At 42.7% G+C, this 23,092-nt stretch overlaps 1 protein-coding gene across 1 annotated transcript; it reads left to right on the forward strand.

Moving 5' to 3' along the window:
• The first annotated feature begins 5,975 nt into the window (after positions 1–5,975).
• On the forward strand, positions 5,976–6,848 carry LOC140804447 (uncharacterized). Its single transcript, XM_073160483.1, has 3 exons — positions 5,976–6,342; positions 6,387–6,542; positions 6,628–6,848. Exons 1-3 carry the CDS (start codon positions 5,976–5,978, stop codon positions 6,846–6,848), a joined length of 744 nt encoding a protein of 247 aa, XP_073016584.1.
• Positions 6,849–23,092: the final 16,244 nt, after the last annotated feature.

The following is a 23,092-nucleotide window of genomic DNA, read 5'->3' on the forward strand; positions in this document are numbered from 1 at the left end:
CTCACCGATTCGGCGCTCGGGCGGTAAACTTCTCGCGCTCGAGCGCGAGAGGTTCTGCCTCGAACTTTAAGTACACCGCGCTCGGGCGGTCGAAAGTTACCGCTCGAGCGCGGAACTTTCTGCCCGAGTATCAAGTTTTCATTCCTTGGCGCTCGGGCGGTAATTTCCTACCGCTCGGGCGCCACCTGTTCTGTACAAAATATTGGTTTTGTACTATTTTGGCGTCCGGCTTCTCAAATCAAATTCTTACAACATCAATTCATATACAATATTCATTTCTCAATTCCATTGTCATAAGATACATCAAATACCTAATCATATGACAATTTCATTAATTATCGATAATCACGTAGGATTTACGATAATACGATGCACGGTCCTTACACAATGGGTCTAAGATCTATGGGTAGTTGGCTATAGGGCAAGTGGGAGATTGTTAGAGTATGTGCCCGATAAGCCAACTTGTGGCTTGGGCTTTATTGACTCTAATGTAAAACAATCTTTATTTTAATAATATTTTACGATTTTATTCGATTATGGCATTATACTTTATTTGTATACCCATACAAGCTGCATAGATAAAGTCCTTGAATATACAATCGGTACCATGAGGTCTGCGTCTCAACGTAAGATCATGAAAATCATTAGGAAGCGTACCGTATATTCTAAACATGTTTCTAGTCGATTCAACCGCCTAAAAGAAGGATAAAGGTCGCTCGAGCATGTGACTAGCATTTGTGGTGTAAACGCCATGTTTCATTGGCAAGGGCATGGAGATGTCCATTCACACAGATGGGTGATCATATGTTTATGCACTGAACAACCCTCCCTCGGACTATCCAAATGGATAAAGGTCGCTCGAGCATGAGACTAGCATTTGTGGTGTAAACGCCATGTTTCATTGGCAAGGGCATGGAGATGTCCATTCACACAGATGGGTGATCATATGATGATGCACTGAACAACCCTCCCTCGGACTATCCAAGTGGTTCCCACTTATCGAGTGGAATAGTTCGCAGCTATGGTTGTACACCATTAGTCCTTTGATTCGGGACAATGTAGGGGCTATACGTACTAGCATGCACTTTGAACCGTTTATCGACTCTATCGAGGGTCATCAGGTGGCGAGGTTGGGTGTAGTTTCGAAATACGTAGGAGCAAATGCATTGTAGTCGGGGATTCACCGTTCGCCTACGGGTGAAGATATCCTATGTGATCTGATGAGTTAATAGTGCAAGGAGTCTCTGGCCAGAGCAAGAAATGTGCTTTAGGGAAAGGTGTTTTCCAAGTTGCACATGCCATGACACTATTAGTACTCAAAGATAAATCACATCGTTATCGAATTCATATGCAACTCTCGATATACCAATGGTTGTAGATTCGATCGGGATATATGTGTTGAAGGGACCGTACTGTACGCTAACCATGACTAAAGGTTCTTGCAGGCACTATCAGTGATACCTAGGGGATCATAGGGCGATGCTACTAGACGCTCTTACCATGATCCGAGGGTGCAATCAGAAATAAGTTCTGACATTCTTGATCAAGGAGTTGATGAAAAGAATGGGGTTAACTAGGGTAAACCCGAATAATAATAAATGTTATTCTGAATCACATGTTGATGTGATCTCACGGCTAGCTGTATCCCTGAACCATTGAGGGTCACACAAGTATCGGATTCTGTGTTCCCATTGAGATAGTCAAATTTCAAGGAGCTAGAATTTGGCGACTATAGTTTGATGGAGATCAAAAAAGATGCTTATAAAGGAGTTTATGAGCTGATTCCATATGATGGAAGAATTGGAAGTTAGCATGATTTCTAAATAAGGAAGGAGAGTGGAACTGCCTATTTTGTGAAGGAGTTCACTAAAACTGGCAGCTGCCAAATATGGTAACTGTCATATATGGAAAGTTCTAAATTTAGTAAATGAAAATTTTGATCTTCGAAATTTTTTATTTTCATTATATGAACAAGATTTGTATCCTTGGTACATCGGCGCTCTCGGATCGTCGTTCGGAGTTATAATGAGTTCGGAATCATTTTTTTTAGTGAATTTGGAATTTACTAATTAAATGATTGTGCTAGTAGTGGTGACTACTAACTTGCACAAGTTCTCATATATGTTCTAGAGGAGTCTAGAATTAAATTAACCAAGGAGTTAATTTATTAATTAAATAATGGTTATTTAATTTAATTAATATACATGTATATATTTTATATGGAGATATAAAATATGTTTATATAATATCCTTTCTGAGGGAGCCTGGGATTTTTATCTTCTTTGCACCGTAGTTTCTCCTTCTCTTGCGGAAGAGATTGTTTTGGTCCCGATTATTTCGGGTCTTCGTTTTTCAATTCCTCCTTACAGGTTGCTCCATAGACTATGGGTAATCTTCCAGTATCATCAATTTCTAGAAATCCATCTCCGATCGTAAACGCACAAATTCATGTTCTTCCTCGATTTTCATCTCTGATTTTTGATCAATTGATCCCTCAGGTACCCGAGTCTGCTGGATTGAAGCCTGGTTTTAAGCTCCCCATGACTTCACCGTCGACCTCTACTACTCCGGCCGTTGACTCGCTTGTTGACTCTGTCGATCCACTCGGGTCAACTCGACAGTCAATATATTGAAATCTGCGGTCAAATCTGGTCCGAGCATTTCTGTTCTGCTTCTGGTGTTTTTCCGTGATGCCTTGTCTCCACCATCTCCGCGCACGTTGAAGAAAAGCTTTTAAGACGTGTGCAATTCTATGGACGAGATGCCCGACCATATGTTTAGGATGGTAAGCTAGGTAATTGATCCTCGGATGAGGTAATTTATTCTTTAATTGAGCCCTTCAAGTATGCTTTGGTTAGTAAAATCTCAGGCAACAGATCACTAGTCCCCAATTCTCAGATTTCTGCAGTTTTTGCCAAAATGAGACTAGTGCGATCTTTTGATTCAAAATTATTGCCCGAAGGTTTTCTTGTTCTTTCCCTCTCTTGGATTATGTGCGTATATGTACGTGAGGGAATAGTTTGTGGGACCATTGGGGATCCGATTCTATAAGTGGACCCCTGAATTTAAGCTGCACGAGGAATCTCTCATTGCTCCAGTATGGATCCTTTTTCCAGATTTACCCCTGCATTTGTTTGATAAACATATTTTTTTTGCTCTTGCTCAAATTGTGGATAAGCTGGTGAAAATGGACGACCACAGAACCAATGCCTCTCGAGGTGCTTTTGCTAGAGTCTGTGTGGAGGTTAATGTTCTGGAGCCTCCCATTAAGCATGTTTGGGTTGGTTGGGGTGAACAAAACCAAAGAAATTGATGTAATCTATGAGAAAATCCCTGTGTATTGCATAAATTGCAAGATGCTGGGACATTCGACTAACGTGTGTTACTCCCACGAGAAGAACCCCGGGCCTTCTAGGCACGCAGGCTGCTCATAATCCTCAGCATTCGGATGCTCCTACAGTCCAAAACCCCCATGGAGTGCCACTCATGTATTCCATCCAGGACCACAGCCCAAGCTTCATTAAATTGGTGACGGTCCCAGTTGAAAAAGTTGGAGGCGGTCAGTGCGTCGTGGTCCTCCAACTAGAGTTTCCCCTTCATGTCCTACTGTTTCACCGCCAATGATTTCCTCAAATGCCTTTCCAGTCCTGTCACCCTGGCATGATGAGAACCTGCGCTTTGATGCTAGTGGATTAGTTGGTCACAATCCTAATTCTGGATCCTACTTGGGGGATGTGGGTGTCGGTCTCCCTGGAGACACTCTTGTAGATACGACTCCCGTTGTGGATGTTGATCCTAGTCGGGTGGGTCCATCCACTATCGAGGTCTTATTTCTCGGTACGGACAGTGTGTCAACACACTCTTGGGCTCGTGGTGTGGAGGAGAAGATATTGGTTCATTTGAGGTTTGTGCAGATAATCTGAGATCTCCAGCTAGTGTACCTGCTCTTTGTGTCGAGAATCAGAGTAGCCATTCGATCCCCTACATTCCTTCCTCCTCAGAGGTTTCATCTACGTTTGAGGACATGGTTGCTCGACAGGTATCCCCTGTTTGTGAGATGATTGTTCGAAAGGTGTCTGCAGATGACCCTGATTTGGATTTTGATAGACATTCTGAGTCTTGGGATGGTCGTGTATATGAGGAGTGTGCTCCAGACGTAGATATGGCCGATGTGAAGAAAAGAAAACAGGATGATCCTCGTAGGTTGTCCAAGAAGAATTTAAGCACTTCTGCGGCTCATTCCCCATGAATTACCTAATCTGGAATATCTGTGGACTTTGAAACTCGGAGTCCCAACAGAGGCTTCATGCCTTTGTGAAGATGACACAATTCAAGGTTTTGGCTATTTTTATAGCCGATGATTTCTTTCGATCAGAGATTCATGACTTGTCGTTTGGGTTTTTCTAGAGTTATTTCAAATCTCTATGGTCATATTTGAGCTTTTTTGCTGCCAATGTGCAGCCTGAGTGCGTCTTTGACCATGCGCAGTTTCTTCACATCAAGTTGTCTGTCCATTTTTTTGCCAGTTGAGGTTTTTTGTTCTTTTGTGTATGCCAGCTGTGATTACGTTGAGCGCGTGGATCTTTGGGCTTCATTACTTCAGGTTAAGCCTGTTCAGAATCTTTGGCTTGTCGGTGGTGATTTTAATGTCGTCAGATATGCTTCTGAGTGTCTGGGCACCCGTGGTGGCAGGTTGCTCCCCAGGGAGGAGTTCAACTCTTTCATTATAGACTCTGGCTTGGTTGGCCCTGGTTTTGAGGGGTCTTCGTTCTCGTGGACAAATAAGACCATTTTGAAGTGGTTGGATAGGGTTATGGTGTCTGTTGATTGGGACGATCATTTCAGTTCTATTTGGGTTGAACATCTTAGTCATACAGTATCAGACCCTTGTCCTCTTTTTGTTACCGCTCCAGTTTTTGCCCGTGGACTGAGCTCGTTTCGCTTCCAGCATATGTGGCTTAGGCACCATAATATTTTGCAGACGGTCAGGCTTAATTGGGCATGGCCTTGTAGTCTTGTTGGCGTGCCTCGCCTTTTTGCCAAGTTGAAGCACCTTAAACATCACCTCAAGTGGTGGAATCGGGATGTTTTTGGTAACATCTTTGATAGACTCACTAAGGCAGAGATGGTTGTTCGGTCTGTCGAGGCTGCCTGTGAGGCCGATCCTTCTAATTCGAATTGGACTGCCCTGTCTAATCACAATACGGATCGGGCCCGTGTCACCGCCATGGAGGTGGATTTTTGGAAACAAAAAGCGCATCCAACTTGCTTGATGATGGTTAGCGGAACACTAAACTCTTTCATAACATGGTTAAGAAGAAGCGTGTGGCGAACAAGATATTCCCCATCTGGGATAAAGGGGTTTTCCAAACGTCTCCTGAGCTGATTTAGCAGTCGGGAGCCTCGTTATTTCAAGACTTGCTTACCGGGGATCCCTTTGTGCTTGATCGTCCTGATTTTTTGAGCTTCTCTTCAGTGATTTCCGATGTGGAGAATAATGGTATTGATGTTACCCCCTCGTTAGAGGAGATCCTACGCAATTGTTTTATCCATTCATCTTGACAGTAAGGCAGGCCCTGATGGCTTCTCTTCGGCGTTTTTTTAGCATTGCTGGGAGATTGTTCATTAGGATGTGTTGGATGCGGTTTTGGATTTTTTCAGAGGCTCTCCAATGCCTCAGATTTTTACCGCCACCGTGATCACTTTGATCCCTAAAGTCGAGGGTGCACATGCTTGATTGGACTTCCGTTCGATCAGTCTGTGTAATGTCACGAACAAGATTATTTCTAAGTTGTTGTACTCTCGCTTGCGGGCTATGGTGGAGAGACCTATTTCATTGAATCAGATTGGCTTTGTTCCAGGACAGATGATTTTTGATAATATCCTCAGGAGCTCACTCACAGTCTCACTCTCCCCACTCGTGGTGGTAATGTTATCTTGAATTTGGATATGGCTAATGCATATGATCGGGTCTAATGGCCTTTCCTCTTCATGTTTTGCGCCATTTTGGTTTCTCGGAGAGGGTTGTGGCGATGGTCTCGGCCTGCATCTCTCATTTTCATTTCTCCGTGAATATCAATGGGTCTCTTTCGGGGTTCTTTGGTTCTACTACGGCCTACGGCAGGGAGATCAATTGTCCCCTTTTCATTTTGGGGGCGGAGTACCTTTCGCGTGGCCTTCACCGCCTATACCTGCAGTATCCTATCATCAGGTACCGTTCTGGCTGTGATATTTTGATTTCCCACCTGACATATGCTAATGATATCATTATTTTTGCCAATTGTGGGTCTCGTGGGATACAGAGACTCATCGATTTCTGCATCACTATGAGAATTGTTCTGGGTAGCTGGTTAACGCTATCAAGAGTTCTCTGATTTTGCCTCTAGGGTGCCATGAGCGCCACCGCTCTCGGCTTTTGCGTATCACTGGGTTTGCGGATGGTCACTTGCCGCCCAAGTACCTCGGAGTTCCCTTGTTTTGGGGTAACATGGTGTGTTCTCTTTTTGATCCCCTTTTACAGTCGGTTAAAAGACGGCGTCAGGGTTGGGAGATCAGGACACTTTCTTCGGGGAGCCGCATGACCCTCATTCGTAGCGTACTCCTCTCGACACCGATTTATTTTTTTAGTGGTTCAGCCACCATTGGCAGTTATTGAGAAGCTTGAGCGTGCCTTTAATGCCTTTTTCTGGGGGTCTCGGCCCTTGGAGAAGAAATGGCATTGGGCTCGATGGTCTCGGTCCTGCCTCCTTATGGTTGAGTGGGGTCTTGGCTTCAAAATATTGAAAGATCTTGTGGATAGCTTCTCCATCAAACTGTGGTTTCGGTTAAGACAGGGTTCTTCCCTCTGAGCCAAATTTTTTGATGCATAAATACCGTCGGCTGGAGCACCTTGCCTGCGCCCCCTCTCGTGGTTCTATATCCCCTACTTGGTGTCGCCTACTTCATATTCAACCACGTGCGGAGCTTGGTATCCGTTGGCGGGTTGGTTTGGGTGATTTTTCTTTTTGGGATGATATCTGGTTCGAGGACTCTCCTTTGTCGAGCAAGAGTGAGGTTAGAAAGGCTCGTGATGCTCGTGTATTTACACTTTCTTTCAAAGAGGGCTTGGGATATTGATCTCCTTTGCTCGGTGGTTGCCCCCTCTGTGGCTGAGGTGATTTATCTGGTTCCAATCGCCTCTGGTGAGCCTGATGTGGGTCGTTGGATTCATAGTTCTGATGGTGTTTTTTTTATTGAAAGCTATGTGGGATTTTTTCTATTTGAGAGACCATCCATCTGATATCTTGACTCCTTGCTGGGGCAGCTGGTTGCGGCCTATTATGTCATTCTTCCTTTGGAGGTTTTGGAATCACTGGCTCCCGGTTGATGATATGATTCAGCATCGTGGTTTTAAGTTAGCTTCCAAATGCCAGTGTTGTGATATGTCGGAGACATTCACTCACATTTTCCTCGATAGCCCGATTGCTCGATCTGTCTGGCATTTCTTTGGAACTATTTTTCGTGTCCGGATTCCTCACACTGGGGATTTTAAATTGTTCCTCAGTTCTTGGAAGAGGAATCCTTTCTGGACACACGGGGGACATGTGAAGGAGTTTCTTCCTTTTATTGTATCGTGGTTTCTCTGGACGGCTCATTATGATGCGAAGCATCATCATTTGCACATTTCAGGGGAGACTGTGAAGTCTCAGATTCTGTCTTACCTGCGTCTTGCCCATGCTGCGCGTATTTTCAAGTCCCACCATTGGGTAGGTGTCTATCATGCGACGAGATCGCTGGACATCTCGATTTTTTTTCATAGAGTTCATAGGACGGCGATTGTCCATTGGCTTTGGCCATCTTCGGGGTGTTTTAAGCTGAATGTTGATGAGAGCTCGAGAGACAATCCTGGAAATTTTATTATTGGGGGCGTGGTTCTTGATGACTCTGGGCGGGTCCTTTTTTCCCTCATGGATTTCATAGGAGCTGGGTCTACTCTCCGAACACAACTTTTGGCGGTTTGGAGGGTCTTCTCCTTTGTTCCGATCATTCTCTTTATCCCTTTTGGATCGAGCTTGACTCTCAAACTTCCATTCATATCCTCCGCTTTTGTCGGTGCTGTCGGGGTTTGGATCATACCGTTTCTCAGGCGGTTCATATCTTGCATATTTTTTGGAAAGGTAATTCGGTGGCGGATGCTTTGGCGGCGAGGGCTTATACCCTTAGGCAGTATACCTTAGAGTTAGGTCATTTCCTTTCTAGCCACATATCCATCTTGCCCATTCTGATATATCAGGGCTCCTTTACCTGAGATCCAGATTTTCTTAGCCCTTTGCATCCCATTCTATTTTTTGACTCTCTTTCCATATTGGTATCTATATATATATGTATTTTTTCCTTTGCAGGTACTTCGATATCAGGGGGTTGTATTTCCTCCTCCTTGCTAGATTTTGTGTAAGTTGGCACAGACACTTGCGCTCTTCTTGTTTTTCTTCTTTTAGTTCAGGGTGGGCCCCAGCACCTTCTCGGTTGGTGCCTCTCTTCGGCCCTACCCCAGTTTCAGGCGGGTGCTTACTGCAGGCTTCTCCTTGCCCACTGAGCTCTCTTGATGAGTTGTTTTTCACTTTGTTTGGCTACTTCAGGGCTAGTGGGCCTAAACACTGGAACTTTCTGCGGCTCCTGGTTTTTATGGTTTGGATACTGGTACCTTATCTTTTGGTATCTTCTTTGGGTCTCCACCCGGTGACAGGTAGGCATTCTTCAGTGCGAGTGGGGTCAGACACTTGCACGTTTTTGCGGTCTTTGGCCTCTCGTGAGATGGATTCCTGTACCATCTGATTTGGTACTTTCTTGGTTCCATCTGGTTCCAGGTGGGCGTTCACTGCAGGTATCTCCTTGCCCACCACCTCTTCTATACCACTGCCGAGCTTCTACGTGGCTTTGTGGTCTCGTACATCTTTTGACTTATCATAGTCGCATGCCCTTTTGCGATGATCTACGTTGCTTAGTTTTTATGCTCTTCTCCTAGGGTTTAGCTCTTGACGTTGTATTTGCTACCTTAGGTTAATATGTTTGTATGTTGTTTTGTAATCGCTTTTTTTGAAGAGGTTTTGGAATAGTCATCCTCTCTTCTAGGTTTTTACACTATAATATATTATTTTGTTGTTTTATAAAGGTAGGGGTCCGCCTAACCCCTCCCCCCAGCTTCCGGTGGTGTTTACTGGAAAAAAAAACCCCCAAACCCCAAACTCTAAACCCCTCGCTTCCGGCAGTGTTTCTCATGCAACAAGCCCCTAAACCCTAAACCTGTTGAGGTTATATATGAGAAAGTTCCCCATTTCTGCTCTCACTGTAAATTGCTAACTCATTCTCTTATTTTTGTTATAGGACGGTTAAGCCTTCTAGGTTGAGGTGAAGTGGGACTCAGCGTCGGGCTACGCATGCTCATACGTCTTCTTATCAGCAGCCCCAGGTTCCACTTAATGATCTCCCTATTGTTCCCGTCTCACATAGTGGTTCATAACAGGGTGCTACTTTTGATCTGGTCTTGTCCAGTGATCTTGATTCTGAGTTTCTAGAGCCCTAAACCCCAAACCCTAAAAAAACCCTAAAGCCTAAAAGCTACATACATGTAACGATTGGATAATAAATCTTCACTCGTAGATCCATTATTCATACATAAGAATTGTAGTATACAACGGCCAAATTTAGGGATTATGTGGACTCTGATGGCGGAGATTTGGAGGTACCGAGGACAAGGAGATTTAGAGCGCTACACAGGGTCCAAAATACGGGGAAAATTAGGAAATCCAGAGTCCCATACATATTAATTCAAAAAAAAAAGCGTATGTATTTAATATTTTGTCCATAAAAATTAAAATTCAGTTTAACGATAACAATATAATTATGAGACAACTAAAATATAATTTAATAAAAAAACCAAAACTTAATTTCTTCAAAACATAAAAAAAAAATTACATAAACCAACCGTTAAGTTTCTTGGGTCATTATTGAGTCTTCCCGGCTTCTTTCCATTCTTGAAATCCATCACATTCCAGAAAGCACCATTTGTAGTTGTTCTTCACTATCCCGAAGCTTATTTCCAAGTCGAATGTGAATGATCCCCAATTTTAACTATTTACATCGAGAAAATTGAAGATAAAATTTTTCGAGATTGAGTTGGAAGATAAGACAGTGAGAGATCATGTATTGTTACAACCTCAAACATATCAATTTGTTGATCTTATTACAGTAAATTTATATTTTGAAATTGAGTCGTGTTCTAAAACTTGACTTCTAGATTATCAAAAATTGAGCAAGCCCTAGATTTTGGCATATGAATGTTTTCCATCTATTGGTGAAATATTTGTCGCCCGTAAAGAGGGTGCAAATATCCCGATATATTGGATGTGTCATTGTGTGAAAAAGAAATGGCATCGATGTATGATGTAACCAAGTCATTCACTGTTGTTCTGGACAAGGTAAAAACAAAGAATCCAAATTTACTTTTGCATTAGCAAATATATTCTTTGCAAGCTAATGTTAAAAAAAATGTAAGCTATCGTGGACATGCTTACTCCGACTCCGGCAGGGCTATTGTATGTGCACTATTTGTCTGGTGATTTTGTTGATTCAACTCCTGGTGTTGTGACCATTTGCACCACGAAGTTGATGAATATTAGAGGCTGACATGGCCCACTCTGTCTCCATTTTGTACAGATAGGACTTGTGTATCTCCCCCACTCACAGATAGAACTCATTCATCTCGTGCACATATGTATGATGGATGACAGAATTACATTGCTACAAAAGGATCAAGCCGATGGATTTTCACATATCATGGATGTACTGAGACACATCCAGAAAGATATATCGAGCTTGAAACAGGTGATGGTGAGACTACAGGTGGAGACTGTTGCTGGTGGTAAGTTTTACCGATATTGGTATCATGAACTATATGTTTAGCTTAAAATATTTTACCAATATTGTTGCATTCTATATTGTATATATTTAATTTTGTAACAATATTGTTTATCAGATAGTGGAAAATGACAATACATCATTTAGATCACATGAAGAGAGGTCTATTGAGAGGGGCAGACTGTTTAAGATGGCTGAGAGAGTAAAGGAGGAGATGGATACGACAGTGAGAAATAGAGGTGCAAACATTATTTTTAATACACGAAGAAGAGGGGGAAGAGTCGTTTGAAAGGGAAAGGCTGTTTGAAATGGCAGAGAGAGTAGAAGAGGAGGTGGATACGATGATGAGAGATAGAGGTGCAGAAGCACCTGATGGAGATGAGACATTATTTACTATACACGAAGAAGAGGGGGAAGAGTCGTTTGAGAGGGCTAAGAGAGTAGAGGGGGTGGTGGATATGATAATGAGAGATAGAGGTGCGGAAGAAGCTGGTGGAGATGAGACGTTATTTATTATACACAAAGAAGAAGGGGAAGAGGTGTTCGAGAGACTTCATCAGGCGCATGAAAAATTTTGAGATGTATGTTCATTGTCCTTGGAGAAAAGAATTAAGATGATTCATTAGTAGATCATGGGCACAATGTAAATATCCAAAAATGCTCACGGAGATTGATTGAATTACAAAAGACTTACACGTTTTCTATTCACATGATGAGTCATTGATGGACCCCAATTTCCGTCAGCTTATTTCGAGTTCTTTCAATGAGTGAGGACAAAGCAATATAGAAATTTTGATGCAGTATGCAAAAGCAGAATATAGTGAGTGGCCCACAGAATTATAGATAAGCTTATTTGATCCCTTTTTCATGTTCCCAGTCATTGAGTTTTTTTGAAATAATTGCCTAAAATAAGAAATATCACTTTTATGGATTCCAATCATAGTGCAGGCCGGAGTGGCAACAATTATTTGAGCATATTAAGCATGTTGCTCATATGATCCCACACATTATAGTTGAGTTGGCTATTAATACAGATTTGACTACAGAATGGAACATAATTCGGACAAATGAGTTCCCAACGCAAAAGATCAGGTTTAAATTTATTATACTTTTTATTAATTTTATGTAATTTATGTTTTATGATACAAAAAATTTATTTTTTTTACTGCAGTGGTGAGTGTGGGATTTATATCATCATGGCTGCAGCTTTTATCATGGCATGAGAAAATTCTTATCGATTGAGTGATGAGTGGGTTTGGCCACCTTGGTCTCCCATTTAGCCTATGCTGATGATGTCATTATTTTTTAAAAAAAATTGGGATTATTGATTTTCTTCGGCATTATGAGATGTTCTCAGACCAAATGGTTAATTCATCCAAGAGCGATATCTTCCTTCCTCCTACTTGCCCTACACATTCTAGACTTCAACTCCTTCATCTGACTTGTTTTATGGAAGGATAGCTTCGCAACATATACCTTGGAGTCTCTCTTTTTCGAGAGAATCGCAAGTGTTCTCTTTTTAAGCTCATTTTTAAAGTTTTCAGGAAGAAATTAGAAGGTCGGGACCCTATCTCCCAGGAGTCGTATGAATCTTATTCACAGTCGTTTGAGAGGGCTAAGAGAGTAGAGGGGGTGGTGGATACGATAATGAGAGATAGAGGTACGGAAGAAGCTGGTGGAGATGAGACGTTATTTATTATATACAAAGAAGAAGGGGAAGAGGTGTTCGAGAGACTTCATCAGGCGCATGAAAAATTTTGAGATGTATGTTCATTGTCCTTGGAGAAAAGAATTAAGATGATTCATTAGTAGATCATGGGCACAATGTAAATATCCAAAAATGCTCACGGAGATTGATTGAATTACAAAAGACTTACACGTTTTCTATTCACATGATGAGTCATTGATGGACCCCAATTTCCGTCAGCTTATTTCGAGTTCTTTCAATGAGTGAGGACAAAGCAATATAGAAATTTTGATGCAGTATGCAAAAGCAGAATATAGTGAGTGGCCCACAGAATTATAGATAAGCTTATTTGATCCCTTTTTCATGTTCCCAGTCATTGAGTTTTTTTGAAATAATTGCCTAAAATAAGAAATATCACTTTTATGGATTCCAATCATAGTGCAGGCCGGAGTGGCAACAATTATTTGAGCATATTAAGCATGTTGCTCATATGATCCCACACATTATAGTTGAGTTGGCTATTAGTACAGATTTGACTACAGAATGGAACATAATTCGGACAAATGAGTTCCCAACGCAAAAGATCAGGTTTAAATTTATTATAATTTTTATTAATTTTATGTAATTTATGTTTTATGATACAAAAAATTTATTTTTTTTACTGCAGTGGTGAGTGTGGGATTTATATCATCATGGCTGCAGCTTTTATCATGGCATGAGAAAATTCTTATCGATTGAGTGATGAGTGGGTTTGGCCACCTTGGTCTCCCATTTAGCCTATGCAGATGATGTCATTATTTTTTTAAAAAAAATTGGGATTATTGATTTTCTTCGGCACTATGAGATGTTCTCAGACCAAGTGGTTAATTCATCCAAGAGCGATATCTTCCTTCCTCCTACTTGCCCTACACATTCTAGACTTCAACTCCTTCATCTGACTTGTTTTATGGAAGGATAGCTTCGCAACATATACCTTGGAGTCTCTCTTTTTCGAGAGAATCGCAAGTGTTCTCTTTTTAAGCTCATTTTTAAAGTTTTCAGGAAGAAATTAGAAGGTTGGGACCCTATGTAATGCCCGAGAATTTAATTACCGTAGTTTGGAATGATTTGGATATGATTACTGTAATCAAAGATTAATCTGAAATGAATTATAGAATTAATCGAGATGATTATAGACGGAACAGATCGGACTAGAACACATGTTAAAGGTGTGAAATGTGTGTGCAAGAAGTGAGAGGGCGCACATGTGCGTGGAGGTGCGCGAGTCTAGCACGAGATGGGCAGCACCTTTCGCGCACATGCGCGGATGAAGTCGCGCACATGCGCGGAGGCGGCCGAGCCATGCGCGAACGGACTTCGCGCATATGCGCGTAGCGCCCAGCACCATGGGCGCATATGCGCGGGCGAGTGGGCGCATATGCGCGAGAATCATTAGTGCCGAGCAGAAAGTCTCGCGCACATGCGCGATAGGGGTGCGCGCACATGCGCGAGGCGGGGCGCACATGCGCGATGTGATAACGCGCATATGCGCGCGAGGACCAGCAGCGATTGTCGAGGCCGAGAGTCTCGCGCATATGCGCGAGAATGAGCGCGCATATGCGCGAGTCGTTTTGTGGCAATTTTTGGAGATGACACGTACGAGTTACATGCATGATATATATATGTGTAAAACTCGAAATCTTCTTCATTCTTCAGAGAAAATCGAGAGGTTTGGGGAATACTTGCCTTCGTGAGTTTGTAAATCGATTTGTGTGCGAACCGTATATCTGAATTGAAATCCGACTTCGATACTGTGTTCGTATCAACGCAGGCTACGATTGGACGTAAGTTTTATTACGTTTAGACAAGATTTGATTTTATGATATTGTCAGAATTACATATGATTCAGATATGGTGTTTCTGCTACCGTAGATATTGTAGAATCGAAGTCAGATTTAGAAACAGATTGTTTATGGAATTGTTATGAATTGTAGAGTTGATTTGATTGAGATTGCTATCAGAATTATGCTGTTATTCATTTTACAATGTACAGATACTGAAGTTATAGATTGTACCGAAATTTATTAGGAATTCTGGTATTATAATTGTGATGTTAAGACTGACGGGGTTACAAGACTGTATTGTTATGCCGTTGAAACATCAGTTAGTGCAGATTGATCAGATTCAGTATTGGTTTCTGTTATCTTGTGATATTGATGATGTGATCAGATAGTATTTTGTTCAGATATTGATCAGATTATGTATTGAATTGGGTATTGTTCAGAACAGATTGTGATTTGAACTACACATTGATACAGTGTATTGGTTATTGTCATTTCAGATCAGATATGGACAAATTCGACTTCGAGACGTCGTCTTCATCAGATCAGGAAGACAAAGGTATAATTCATGTGATATTTGGGAAGAACAACTCAATTGAGATCGCGTTGAGTTGCCCACTAAATCACATACTATACTCTTGTTATGTTTTTATATGATTATGCTATGATTATAGATTGTTATTCATGCATTAAGATAGGACAGTCTGGAGATCAGGCAGACTCTAGACGTTCGGCGATATCTCAGCTCTGGGGAAGATCACCGCCCCTTTGTAGATGCGGATACAGATCAGGCCGAAGTCTAGGAATAAGACGTACAGCACCTCGATTGGTAGGGTAGGTGACAGCCAGTGACGTCTTATTCACCCCGGGATCCCTAGAGTTTCAGATCGAGTCAAGTCTAGACATGATTTATTTAGGACTGCATGCTTATATAGATGTGGCTCCTAGATCATGGGACCCATCGTTATTGCTTCCAGTTGTGCTAGCATGTTTTTATGATTTAGATGGGTTATATGTATGTTTAGCTGATTTGAAGTGCATGCTTGTTGTGATTAGATTTCATAGCTTATGAAATCTAATGTTTTGATTTTAGTCGTGACAGCATGTTTCATGAATTATTTTATGTATATACATGTTTACCATGTTTTATACTGGGATTTATTTCTCACCGGAGTTATCCGGCTGTCGTCTTGTTTTGTATGTGTGCATGACGACAGGTGGGGCAGGATCAGGGTCGAGATGACGATGAGAGAAGACGAGTTAGCGTGGTGATTCCGGACTTACAGTAGACTGGGTTTTATTACTTGACGTTAGTAGTGGAACTTTAGATTAGATTATTGTACTTTTAATACTGAAATGTATTTTATACAGATATGTGTAGTATTTAGATTCCATTACCTTCCGCTATTGTATATTAAAAAGAAAAATTTTTAGACCCTGTTTTATCTTAATTGATAAAATTGATAATTAAATCCCAACGATGATTAAGAAAATGATTAGCGTCCGGGTCCCCACAACAGGTGGTATCAGAGCCGATAGTTCCTTTAGCGATAGTTCTTTTAGAGATAGATCCTTTAGATTGAGATAGTCAAAACTAATAGATCTTTTAGATTGAATTAAATTGAGATAGAAAGGATTGAGCGGGGTAGATGAATTTTCTTTCCTTGCATGTCTGTGCTAGCATGAGATTGATTTTCATGTTGATTGACATTGTGATGCTAGCATGAGACTATGTGTTACTGCTTTAAGATACATGGCTACCTGACTATTTGATTTAAATTGGTATTATGTATTCTTGAGTATGAATCAGATCGGATTCATGATCAGCAGTAAGATGATCATGATCAGAAAAGATTGGCACAGATTTGTATTATTGGGTTACTAATGTGTGTGGTAATCAGATGTACCTCCCCGAAGGATTTTGGAAACAGGCAGTACTTCGTATGAACAGCCATATATACCAGCACCGCAGATAGATGTGTCAGTGACTTCGATGGAAACCAAGTTGGCAGAATTTCAGTTATTTCAGCCGCCGATTCTGAGTGGTACAGAGACGCCTGAAACGTGTCAGCACTGGGTTGAGGACGTAGAGATATTGTTTGATCTACTAGATTGTACAAATGACCAAAGAGTTAAATTGGTATTTCACCAATTACAAGAGGCTGCCAGAAGTTGGTGGATTACAATCCAAAGAGTATTGGCACTACGTGGTACTGTGATCACGTGGGAAGTCTTCAAGACTGAATTCTATCAAAGATTTTTCTCCGCCTCATACCGAGAAGACAAGAAAGCAGAATTTGAGAATTTAAGTCAAGGTCAATTGAATATTGATGATTATGCTGCTAAATTTTCTACTCTGTTACGTTTTGCTCCTCATATGGCTAGGGATGATGAAGCTGTAGTGAATCAATTCATTAGAGGATTGAATTCGGAGATAGTTGCATTCATGAATCTACAGCGACCCTATCACTTTGCTGGTGTTTTGAGTAAAGCGAAGAGAGCAGAAGAGAGTCTGATTCGACAATTAGCAAGGTTGTGTGTGAAGCAACCCCAGACACCACAATCCCCTTCGACATTCGAATGTGGCAGTACGAGTGGAAAGCAAGATTTGCTGAAAGCTCGGAAGAAACAGTTCAAGAAGTTAGGCAGTGGTTCCTCCAGTTCCAGTGGGTCCAGTCCGAATTATACTGGAATTTATTGCGCTAGGTGTGGAGGGAGACTGTAGTGACCCGTTCCAGAATCACCTACTAATCAAGAAACTAAGCATGCAATTAACTTAATTAATAATAATCAGAGATAACAGCGGAAAATATGGCCGACGACAATAGTTATACAACCCAATCGAAATCAGAACAACTCAAAATATATTCGGTACAACCATATTGAATAGAATAGTACTGAAAACTAAACCAACCAGCTACTCACGTCCTCCTCCTCCTCCTCCTGAGCTGTCCAACCTGAGGCCTGCCCCGTGGGAATGGGGTGTCCAAGATAAACAAAACCGAGGACGTGAGCGATAAGAACGCCCAGTACAAAAGCATGAGTATACAAACCTATATGAAATGCACATGCTATGATATGATACCAGGGTAGTCAAGAAACAGGAGTAACAAAGGATCTCAATATGCTCAGTCTAGAGGCGCCAAGTGGATAGTGCCGCGCGGTACTCCTCTGGGTCACTGCATCCACTACAAGATCAGACGTGGATCTAAAATGTCCCGGATCACCGAAGCCCTCCCGACCCGTCGGCCACTGTGTACTCTCGGTGTCCATGCGTCCACAAGATAGGGCTGAGCGGCCCCACAAGATATAGCTTATCTCGAAAGAGATACAGCTCAACAGTAAAGGCTATCTCGAAGGAGATACGGCTCAACATGAAATGCAACATGCAGTAATAAACGTGACATAATAGCATGCATCATATGACATATATCAATGCACCATATAATCATGCAACACATATAAGAATGTATACTCGACCAGGATATCTCGGATAGTACTTTCGTACCTCTATCACAGCAAGCCTAGCCTTACGCAACACCGCTAATCAGGTCTAGAACAAGCCTACGCATCAAAAGCATACCCAATGAACAATACTACCATGCTAGACTAGCAAAACCAGTACTACCAAAGGTTTAGGGTTTACCTTCGTCCGTCGACAGCCCTTTGATGTCGATTGCCTCGTAACTCAGGCGTCGCTACGCTACCAATCCTGGCAGCTCTTGGCTATCGCTCGACCAATCAACTAACCCTAGAAACCTTCCAAACCTCTCAACTAGGAGACACAACTTCAAGAATTTGCAATCCAAAATGAGGAATTCCGAGCACTATTTATAGGCTATGTTCGGATCCACCGAACACACTTCGGAACGTCCGAACTCCTACGTGTCCATCGGCTCTTGACACCTCATGATCGGATCCACCGAACCTACACTTCGGATCATCCGAACTTGCATGCAAACTGACGTGTCGATCAACTCTTGACACCTCATGATCGGATCCACCGAACCCACTTCGGATCGTCCGAACTCTTCGGTGCTACCGAACCATCTTCGGTCCGTCCGATCATGACCATGGTCAAAATTACACATTAAACCTTCTTAATCACCATTAATCCGTTAATTACCCAATTTGGAATTCAGGCTACTACATTCTCCCCCCCTTAAAAAGATTTCGTCCTCGAAATCAAGTTTAGAGGATGAACAAAAAGGAGTAACAACCTTGTTATTATATCTCAATTGTTGCTAAACACAACTGATATTTAGATTACAACGGAAAACACACACACATCCATATTACAACCATAGTACAACTCAAAAGAGCTCTGGATGCTCCGAACGCATACGACTCTCTAGCTCCCAAGTGGCTTCTTCAGTGCCTCTGCGCTGCCACTGAACTAAGACAAGAGGAATGATCTTATTCCGCAATACCTTGTCTTTGCGATCGAGAATCCGCACTGGTCGTTCCACGTAAGACAAATCCGTATTTAGTTGAACTTCAGATGGATGCAAGATGTGAGACTCATCTGCTACATATCGTCTCAACAAAGATACGTGGAACACATCATGAATCCCAGACAGATACGGAGGTAATGCTAACCTGTAAGCCAAATCTCCCACACATTCCAGAATCTCAAAAGGACCAATAAATCTCGGAGATAGCTTACCCTTGAGACCAAATCTCAAAATCCTGCGAAAAGGCGAAACTCGGAGAAACACTTTCTCACCTGGCTGAAAATAAAGAGGTCGCCGCTTGGTGTTCGCATAACTAGCCTGTCGATCCTGAGCGATCTTAATCCGCTTCTTGATTACTGCAACCTTATCAATAGCCTGCTGGAATAACTCCGGTCCCTCAACATGTCGTTCCCCAACTTCATCCCAAAATAATGGAGTACGACAACGTCGCCCATACAACGCCTCAAATGGTGCCATACCAATACTACGATGATAGCTGTTGTTGTACGCGAACTCAATCAAAGGCAAATGATCCTGCCAAGCGGTTCCGAAATCCATCACACAAGCTCGCATCATATCCTCAAGTGTACGGATAGTCCTCTCCGTCTGACCGTCGGTCTCTGGATGATAAGCTGTACTCAAACTTAGTGAAGTGCCCAATGCTGACTGGAAACTACCCCAAAATCGTGAGGTAAAACGAGGATCTCTGTCACTGACAATACTAACTGGCACCCCATGCAAACGTACAATCTCTTGAATGTACAATCGAGCCATACGATCGAAAGTGAAATCACGGTTATATGGCAGAAAATGAGCAGACTTGGTGAGTCGATCCACCACTACCCAAATAGCATCACTATTCCTCGAAGACAATGGTAAGTGAGTAATGAAGTCCATCGCAATATGCTCCCACTTCCATTCAGGAATAGGTAAGTTCAGCAATAATCCTCCCGGTCGACGGTGCTCTGCCTTAACCTGCTGACAAACAAGACACTTGGAAACAAACTGATAAACGCTGCGCTTCATCCCTTTCCACCAAAATCGTGTCCTCAAATCTTTATACATTTTGTTGCTTCCTGGATGGACACTCAACTTGTTTCGATGGGCCTGAGATAAAATCTCTTCCCTCAAAGTATCATCTTCTGGTACTACAACCCGATTAGACAAACACAGAAGACCATTAGACTGATAATGGAAATTACTATCTCCACCAGCCAACCGAGCTAATCTCTGAGTCTTGAGATCAGACATCTGAGCATCTCGAATCCGAGCGAACAAAGCTGGCTCAGATAAAATGGTAGCAACACGAATGCTCTCCATACCTTTCCGATGTTTGAAATTAAATCCCAATGAACAACAATCCTGGATAGTACTAATCATAGCACTGGTCTGAAGTGCAGAGGCTCTCACCTTGCGACTAAGAGCATCGGCTGTGAGATTCGCAGAACTTGGATGGTATTTGATCTCGCAGTCATAATCTTTAAGTAGATCCATCCAACGACGTTGTCTCATGTTCAACTCAGCCTGAGTGAACAGATACTTCAGACTCTTATGATCAGTAAAAATTTCAAACTTAACCCCGTACAAGTAATGACGCCAGATCTTCAGCGCGAACACAATAGCAGCTAATTCTAGATCATGAATAGGGTACTTCTCCTCGTGAGGTTTCAGCTGCCTAGAAGCGTAAGCGATCACATGACCATTCTGCGTCAACACACACCCTAAGCCTTGAAAAGAGGCATCGGTGTAAACACTGAAACCATCAGATCCTGACGGTAACGCCAAAACAGGTGCAGAAGTCAGAAGTCGACGAAGCTCTCTGAAACTATCTTCGCACTCAGATGACCACTCAAATGGAACATCCTTCCGAGTAAGTTGCGTCAATGGTCTAGCTATCTGAGAGAAATTCATGATGAAGCGACGATAATACCCTGCCAGACCTAGAAAACTACGGATCTCAGCCACCGTCGTAGGACGTGACCAATTCAGCACTGCTTCGATCTTGCTGGGATCCACAGAAATTCCTTCCTTGGAAATCACATGACCAAGGAATACTACACGATCAATCCAGAACTCGCACTTACTCAGCTTAGCATACAATTGCTTCTCGCGAAGAATCTGCAACACAATCCTCAAGTGCTGGATATGCTCTTCCACACTGTGAGAATAAATCAAGATATCGTCGATGAAAACCACAACAAACTGATCTAGAAAATCCCGAAAGACTCGATTCATCAGATCCATGAACACCGCTGGCGCATTCGTCAATCCAAATGGCATAACTAGAAACTCGTAATGCCCATATCGAGTACGAAATGCAGTCTTGGAAATATCATCATCTCTGACTCTCATCTGATGATAACCCGATCGCAAGTCAATCTTGGAGTAAACAGAGGTACCCTGAAGCTGATCAAACAAGTCATCGATACGGGGTAATGGATACTTGTTTTTAATCGTCACACGATTCAGCTGGCGATAATCAATGCACAATCGCATCGACCCATCCTTTTTCTTGACAAACAAGACTGGAGCTCCCCAAGGTGAAACACTTGGGCGAATATAACCTTTATCAAGAAGATCCTGCAATTGCTGCTTCAATTCTCTCATCTCTGACGGAGCAAGACGATAGGGGGCACGAGAAATCGGTGCAGTCCCTGGCATTAACTCAATGCCAAATTCCACCTCTCTAACCGGAGGAAAACCAGGAATCTCATCTGGGAAGACATCAGGAAATTCACAAACCACTGGAATATCCTCTATACCAACACTACCTGTGGACGAATCAATCGCATAGATGAGGTAGCCTTCCCCGCCCGACTCTAAAGCACGACAGGCTTTCAGAGCAGATACCACTGGCATCGGAGGTCGCGCTCCCTCACCATAGAAAAACCAACTAGAGCTCTCAGTCGTACGAAACTGAACAAGCTTCTGGTAACAATCCACGGTAGCTCGGTAGGTAGTCAATAGGTCTATACCTAGAATACAATCAAAATCCTCCATCTCCAGGATCATAAGATTCGCAATCAATTCGTTACCCTCAAAATCTAAGGGACAACCCATCACTAGACGCTTTGCTAACACCGAATGACCCATCGGGGTAGAAATGGAAAGAATGACGTCTAGAGAAACATACGGTAACTTATGACGCTTAACAAATCGTGCAGAAATGAATGAATGCGATGCTCCGGTATCAATAAGAACAAAAGCAGGAATACCGCATAAACAAAAAGTACCTGCTATGACTCTCTCTGTCTCATCTGCAGCCTGATCCTGGTTCAACGCAAAAACCTGACCTTGGGCACGAGGTCGAAGATTCGAACTACCCACAGCCTGACCCTGCCTCCTCTGCTGCACAGTCGTCTGAGATCCGGAACCAGATCCTGCTCCACCCCGCAACTGAGGACAATTCTTCTTAATATGACCCATCTCTCCGCACTGAAAACAAGCTCCCGCGGCTGATCGGCATTGCTCCGATGGATGGTTCTTCCCGCAATGCACACAAGAAACCTTCTTCTTACCAAAGCGGAACACACCGCTAGACCGTGATCCAGATCCAGAAGAAGAAGAACCTGACTTCTTGAAAGACTGAGATCGAGGGCTCAAAGTACTCGGAGGTCTGGAAGAAAGAATAGCCCTACCACGCTGGAGACTGATCTCTGTCTGGCGACACCGGTTCACTAATCCATCATACGAAGTAGGATTATCACAGACAGTGACTCGATCAAAAATCTCCTGGTTAAGACCCTGGAGGAAATGGTCATACTTGGCCTCAGAACTGCCACTGATATGAGGAGCAAAAGGTAACAACTCAAAGAACTTCTGCTGATATTCGTCAACAGACATACTACCCTGCTTAAGATTCAGGAGCTCAATCGTCTTTGCCTGACGAAGGGCTGGAGGAAAATACAGCTGCATGAAAGCTGCACGGAAATCGGCCCAAGTCACCCTACCCTGGGACTGGACTATCGGCGCAGAAGTCGATCGCCACCACTTGCACGCACGGCCCTCGAGAAGAAAACTAAGGGTTTCCATCTTCTGCTCCTCGGTGCACTGGAATGCACGGAAACAACTCTCCATGCGCTCTAACCAATCCTCAGCATCATCGGGAGTCTCACCGCCGACTAAAGGCTTAGGCCCCATCTGAATGAAACGGTGCAAATCAAAACGCCTAGGACCATCCCGACGATGACGATGTTCACGATGACGCCTACGATCGTCCTGGTCACCCCAACGAC

Source organism: Primulina eburnea, chromosome 11, assembly GCF_022965805.1.
Source record: "Primulina eburnea isolate SZY01 chromosome 11, ASM2296580v1, whole genome shotgun sequence".
In the NCBI taxonomy this organism is placed as follows: Eukaryota; Viridiplantae; Streptophyta; class Magnoliopsida; order Lamiales; family Gesneriaceae; genus Primulina; species Primulina eburnea.

Coding starts and splice junctions, on each gene's coding strand:
- LOC140804447 (XM_073160483.1), top strand. CDS start 5,976: ATGGCCTTTCCTCTTCATGTTTTGCGCCATTTTGGTTTCTCGGAGAGG. Junction 6,343..6,386: donor CACTATGAGAATTGTTCTGG/GTAGCTGGTTAA, acceptor TTTTGCCTCTAG/GGTGCCATGAGCGCCACCGC. Junction 6,543..6,627: donor GGTTAAAAGACGGCGTCAGG/GTTGGGAGATCA, acceptor TTATTTTTTTAG/TGGTTCAGCCACCATTGGCA.